Source organism: Lipotes vexillifer, unplaced genomic scaffold, assembly GCF_000442215.2.
Source record: "Lipotes vexillifer unplaced genomic scaffold, Lipotes_vexillifer_v1.1 scaffold636, whole genome shotgun sequence".
Lineage (NCBI taxonomy): Eukaryota > Metazoa > Chordata > Mammalia > Artiodactyla > Lipotidae > Lipotes > Lipotes vexillifer.
In genome coordinates this window covers 1,965,576-1,972,438 of record NW_006786547.1, presented here as the reverse complement: position 1 = coordinate 1,972,438, position 6,863 = coordinate 1,965,576, and the positions used below count along the sequence as shown (strand labels likewise).

Genomic DNA, 6,863 nt, shown 5'->3' with positions numbered 1-6,863 from the left:
GCTGCTTCCCACTGGCTATCTACCTTACGTTTGTTAGTATATATATGTCCATGTCTCTCTCTCGCCCTAACACAGCTCACCCTTCCCCCTCCCCATATCCTCAAGTCCATTCTCTAGTAGGTCTGTGTCTTTATTCCTGTCTTACCCCTAGGTTCTTCATGACATTTTTTTTTTCTTAAACTCCATATATATGTGTTAGCATACGGTATTTGTCTTTCTCTTTCTGACTTAATTCACTCTGTATGACAGACTCTAGGTCCATCCACCTCCCTACAAATAGCTCAATTTCGTTTCTTTTTATGGCTGAGTAATATTCCATTGTATATATGTACCATTTCTTGATCACTCTGGGTCCCGGGGGGCATCTTGGATTGAGTGGTGTGTGCTTCTGAGTCCAGGAGGTGGTGGAATGTCTCTGGCGCATCCATAGTTGATGTGCCTGGGGACGGCTTTGGGGGAGGGGCTGCAGCACGTTGGAGTGCGGGGCGGGGGTGGGGGGGGGGCGCGGTGCAGGAAGCACTCCCGGCCCAGTCCTTGCCAGGTGGTGACCGGAAGAGCTGGCCAGCACTCCCCCCGCTGGAACTTACTTCTGCCCTGTCTTGGTCTCCCTTCCAGCCCCGGCTGAGAATAAGATCTTCGTGCTGGACACCAACTACACAAACTACCTGCTCTTCTGCGTGGAAAACACGGCCGACCCCGAGCACAGCCTGGCCTGCCAGTGCCTGGGTGCGTGCCCGAGCCCTGCTTCCCAGGGAGACCCGTGGTGTGGTCTTCACTGCGGAGAGCGCGTGGGAACGGGGGAGCCTGACGCCTGAGGAAAAGGAGGAGGGGTGCGGGGCCATCGGGAGAGGGTCGCATCCTGGGGCCTGGTGTCCTGTGGGCCTGTGGGTGGCTGGGGACGAGGGACAGACCGCGGGCTGAGGGGCAGGCTGACTGCAAGCGCTGTGACTGGTGTGACCATCGCGATGGAGCCGGCGGGTCACTGTGAATCCAACAGCCTTTGTTCCCCGGGAATTTCCATTACTCTACCAAATAAGAATTCAGTTACAGAGACATCTTTCAACTATAACGTCCTGAAAACAAATGTCAGGTGACGTCTTTATTGTCACAGAAGATGTGCCACTGTGTGTTCCCAGGGAAGTGGCCGTGGGCATCAGGCAGTGCAGGCTCCTGGTCATAAGTCAGCCAGCCCCGGGGTGGGGCGGGGAGGCCAGGAGGAGACCCAGACGTCCAGAGCGGGGTGCCGTGCAGACCCCCCACTGCAGTGCACACGAGGGCAACGGGCCGAGCGGGGAAGGCAGCGTCCGCGGAGGGCAGGGACGCTGAGCCCTGCAGACCACCCTGCGGGGGTGGGGCAGGGCCTTCGGTGCCCCCGAGCTCTGGGGGTGGGCGGGGGTGCCCCCAGGGACTGACCCCTCCCCCACAGCCAGGACCCCGCAAGTGGACGACGGGGTCATGGAGAAATTCAACAGCGCCATCAAGCCCCTGCCCATGCACATCCGGCTCTCCTTCAGCCCCACCCAGCTGGAAGGTGAGCTCGCAGGCCCCTCCCCGGCTCCCCGGGCTGAAAGCCACCAGCCCCGGGACGACTTCCTTCCTCCCGTGGGGAGCCGCAATTCTCCCCAGGGCTCCCGGGAGGGAGGGGGTGGAGGTGCAGCGCCCCCGAGGTGGGCCCCTCCGTCCCCGGGGCGTCCAGTCCCGTCCTGACCCTCCCGCACGGCTCTCCCTCCCCCACAGAGCAGTGCCGCGTCTAGGTGAGCTCCTGCCGGCGCCCTGGGGGTAACGTAACTCCCCTGCCCCACATCCTGGGCACGTGCAAAGGGTGGGGGTTTTGGTGGAGCCCGGGCTCCCCCATCAGGCCCTGGGGTCCCCCTGCGGGAATGGCTGGAAGCTGGGGTCTCTCCTGGTGACTGCAGAGCCGCTGGCCGCGTGCCCACTCTTGAGGGGTGGCCTTTGGGAAGGTCGTTTCCTGTGTCTTGGCCTCACTGGCATGCTGACCTCCCCCTGCTCCCTCTGGGCAGGGCCGGGGGCCAAGGTGGAGGCCCCAGAAGCGGGCACCGGTGACAGACACTCCACCTGAGGGGGGAGGCGGCGGGTCCCTCTCCCGAGGAGGGGCCGTCCTGCACCCCCAGGCCCAGCCCGGGGAGGGGGGCTGGCGAGGGTCCAGCAGGTTCCCCAGGAATCACAGGAGAGCCCCGTGTCCATTTCAGGGCCCGGGAGCCTTGGCCTCTCTGGGGACAGATGATGTCACCCCCGCCTCCCCCATCAGCAGGGTCAGGAGGCACCAGGACCAAGGCCACCCCTCTTGGGACTCAGGCCCCTCCGGGCCCCGCCTGGGGTCTCCTGCGCGGGGGCGTTCCTCCTTCAGCAATAAAGCCATAAACCAGTGCACACTCCCGTCTGACTCTTTCCTGGCCGATACGCGTGGGCTGGGGACCCGGGCCGCTCAGGCGGTGACACAGGGCCGGGATCTAAGGTGTCTGCATCACAGGCCTCATGACACCTGGGGGCCCTGCACGCGTCATCACGGCTCTTTTAAACTTTTGGAAACTAGGTAGGGGCGCGGCAGAGGCCTCTGCCAGTTAACTTTGCATCTTCAGCCAACACCCAAACTCCACAAGGGACAGGAAATGGAAAACTGCTGTCCCTTAGTCTAATAAATATTGATATAAAAACTTAATTTAGTTGCTTGCAGATCAAATTCTGCCTCTTTTACAAATGCAGCCCCATGACCCTCATGACCAGCTTTCAGGAACATAAAGGTAATTGCTACTAGTAAGACTGCTGATATCAAACTTCATATGCCAAAAATGCATTGACCTTTTCTGTGCTAAAATGCAATAGAGAGATTTCCCCTGGATGGAGGAGCTGGACAAAAGAGGTTCCCCCTTGGAGGACACTTGCTTTGCAACCACTTTTGAGCATCACAAATGGAAAGGGGGTATACGGCAACAGAAACGGGGACTTTTAAATTATAAGAACAGTTTACGTATAACATGATATACACACATATTGCTGTATGTGTAGTTACATATAATAACAATTTATGTATAATATGAAAGTTTTGAAAATATAGGTAAGGTGGATACATTTCTAGAAAAATATTAAATACCAATATTGGCTAAAAAAGAAAACTTTGAAAGAACAATAACTCTAGAAAATAAAGAACGGTTCCAGTTCCAGATCTTCTCAGTCTATGAATGAGAACGAGCAAACCACTGTCAGATGGATCCTGGCTCATACAGTCTGTTCCAGGGCACAGAGAGATGGGGAGTCTGGACTGTCCTCTGACAAAGCTGCATGGGATGATGCAGGAGACAAAAAAGAGCAGAGCCATCACTTTTTGGAATAAAGATACAAATATCCAAATAATTGATTAACAGGTCGAATCCAGCAATGTATTCAGTACCTAGTGATTTAAGCCAGAAAATCAAGGATGTTTCCACATTAGACAATATATAATAAATTTGTTAACAGATTAAGAGAGGAACACCCGTATAAGCACCATTAATTGATTTTAAAATAAATATTTTCGGGCTTCCCTGGTGGCGCAGTGGTTGAGAGTCCACTTGCCGATGCAGGGGACACGGGTTCGTGCCCCAGTCCGGGAAGATCCCACATGCCACGGAGCGGCTTACATTTCCCCTTGATACTCTCTTTCTAATATTCACCTGAATTTGTAAGTTTTTAGTTTTGATAAAGTCCATTTTACCTATTTTTGTTGTTGCTGCTATGTTTTTGGTTTACCAGGTTGAAAAAGTTCCCTTCCATCCCTAGTTTGCTGAATGTTTATATTATGAAGGGACGGTGGATTTCGTCAAGCAACTTTTCTGCATATATTGAAATGATCATGTGGTTTTAATTTTTATTCTATTAATATGGTGTATTACCATGATTGATCTTTCTATGTTGAATCAATCTTGCATTCCTGGAATACATCCCACTAGTTTGTGGTGTATAATCCTTTTAGTGTGCTACTAGATTTGGTTTTCTAGTATTTTGTTGAAATTTTTTGCCTCTATATCATATAAGATGTCGGCCTGTAGTTTTCCTGTGATGCCTTTGTCTGGTTTTGGCATCAGGGCGATGCTGGTCTCCTAGGATGAATCCTTTTCTAATTTTTGGAATAGGTTGTGAAGGATTAGCATTAATTCTTCTTTAGGCATTTGGTAGAGTTTGCCAATGAAGTCTTCTGGTGCTGGGCTTTTCTTCATGGAAAATGTTTTATTATTAATCCAATCTCTTTACATGTTAGAGACCTATTCAAATTTTTCCTTTCTTCTTGAGTCTTTCTAGGAATCTCTAAGGGTTTATATCTTTCAAAGAATTTCTCCATTTCATCTAGGTTATCTAATTCGTTAGCATATAATTGCCCACATTATTCCCTTATAATCATAATTATTTCTGAAGGTTGTTGGTAATGTCCCCTCTTTCACTCCTGACATTAGTAATTTGAGTCTTCTCTCTTTTTATTCTACTTGGAGGTTTGTCAATTTTGTTACTATTTTCAAAGAACCAATTTTGGTTTCACTGATTTTTCTCTTATTCCACTCTTTATTTCACTTATTTACTCTTTCATTTTTGTCATTTTTTCTTCTGCTTTTGCTGTAATTTAATTCGTTCTTCATTTTCTTTTTCCTTAATGTGTAAAGTTAGGTTGTGAACTTGAGATCTTTCTTATTTCTTCATGTAGGCATTCACAGCTATAAATTTTGCTCTAAGCACTGCTATCACTGCATCCCATAAGTTCTGGTATATTGTGTTTTTATTATCAATAATCTCAAGGTATTTTACAATTTGCCTTTGCTGTTTCTTCTTTGGCCCACTGACTATTTAGGAGTGTGCTGTTTAATGTCCACATATCTGTGGATTTCCCAAATTTCTTTTTGTTGTTTATTTCTAATTGTATTCCATTTTGGTCAGAGAACAACGTTACATGATTCAAATCCTTTTGAATTTATCAAGACTTATTTTACCATGGTCTTTAAGATGGTCTTTCCTAGAGAATGTTCCATGTGCACTTGAGAAGAACAAATATCCTTCTGCTGTTGGGAGGAATGTTCTACAGATGTCTTTTGTAGGGTCTTTTTTTTTTTTTGCGGTACGCGGGCCTCTCCCTGTTGCGGCCTCTCCCGTTGCGGAGCACAGGCTCCGGACGCGCAGGCTCAGCGGCCATGGCTCATGGGCCCAGCCGCTCCGCGGCACGTGGGATCTTCCCGGACCGGGGCACGAACCCATGTCCCCTGCCTCGGCAGGTGGACTCTCAACTACTGCGCCACCAGGGAAGCCTTACAGATGTCTCTTTGGTCTAGTTTGCAGTGTTCTTCAAGCCTTCCATTTACTTGTTGATTTTCTGTCTAGTTTCTCTGTCCATTATTGAAAGTTAGGTATTGTGGTCTCCAACTGTTGCTGTTGAATTATCAGTTTCTCCCTTCAATTCTGTAAGTTTTTAGGACTCTGTTGTTACGTGCATGTATGTTATTAATTGTTATTTCTTCTTAATGGATTGAACTCTTTTATCATTAAAAATGTCCTATTTTGTCCATAGTAACAGTTTTTATCTTTGTCTATTTTGTCTGATAATTGTTATTTTTTCTTGATGGATTGAACTCTCTTATCATGAAAAATGTCCTATCTTGTCCATAGTAACAATTTTTATCTTTGTCTATTTTGTTTGATATTAGTATAGCCCCTCTAGCTCTCTTTTGGTTACTGTTCCCATGGTATACTTTTTCAATCCTTTTAGTTCAGCCTAAACTAGGTCTGTGAGTGGTTTTGAATCTAAATTGTCTTTTGTAGACAGCATATGGTTGGATCATGGTGTTTTAATCCATTCTCACAGTCTCTGCCCTTTTTAAAAATCTTTATTTTGTATTGGAGTATAGTTGATTTACAGTGTTATGTTAGTTTCAGGTGTACAGCAAAGTGATCCAGTTATACATGTATGTATATCTATTCTTTTTCAGTTTTTTTTCCCATATAGGTTATTACAGAGTATTGAGTAGAGTTCCCTGTGCTATACAGTAGGTCCTTGTTGATTATCTATTTTATACACAGTAGTGTGTATATGTTGACTTTATTCTGTTAAATGTCTGTCATGCAAAGAGGTGGAGTAGAGTAGGTCTGGGCTGTAACAGTCTCTGCCTTTTAATTGGAGTGTTTAATCCATCCACAAAGTGTAATAGCACAGTGGCCATGTTGCTGTTTGTTTCCTATATGTCTTATATCCTTTTTGTTCCTCTGGTCTTCTATCAATGCCTTCTATTATGTGAAATAGATATTTTCTACCCTACCATTTTAATGCACTTCTTTCTTCTTTCACTATATAGTTTAGTTATTTTCTTAGTAGTTGTCTTGGGAATTACAATTAGCACCTTAACTTGTAACAATCTAGATCAACTAATACCAACTTAATTTCTATGGTATACAAAAACTTTGCTCCTGTATAGCCCCATGTCTTCTCCTGTCCTTTGTGCTGTTATTGTAATTCTAATTACGTGTTTATACATTTTGTGGCCATTGACACAGATTCATAATTATTGCCTTATTAGCTATCTTGTAAATCAGACAGGTGAAAAGGAAAATTACAAAAATGCATTTGTCTTTTATATTTACCTAATTGTCTTATATATTTACTGGTTGTCCGTATTTCGTTATGTGGACTCAAGTTATTGTCTAGTTTCCCATTTTTTCGGCCTGAAAATTTTCCTTCAGTATTTCTTGTACAGCAATTCTGCAAGTGATACATTTTCTCAGCTTTTATTTTTCTGGGAATGTTTGAATTCCTCCTCCTCCTTTTTTTAAAGAGAATATTTATTTATTTATTTATTTATTTATTTATTTATTTATTTTTGGCTGCATTG

The 6,863-nt window shown here is 46.1% G+C and overlaps 1 protein-coding gene across 1 annotated transcript in view; it reads left to right on the top strand.

Annotated features, from left to right (window-relative positions):
• PAEP (progestagen associated endometrial protein) overlaps positions 1-2,080 on the top strand; it is a 21,759-nt gene extending 19,679 nt beyond the window's left edge. The window contains exons 4-6 of the mRNA XM_007459026.1: positions 616-726; positions 1,427-1,531; positions 2,022-2,080. Of these exons, the coding sequence (XP_007459088.1) occupies positions 616-726; positions 1,427-1,531; positions 2,022-2,080 (275 nt within the window). The remainder of the gene's footprint in view (positions 1-615; positions 727-1,426; positions 1,532-2,021) is intronic.
• Positions 2,081-6,863: the final 4,783 nt, after the last annotated feature.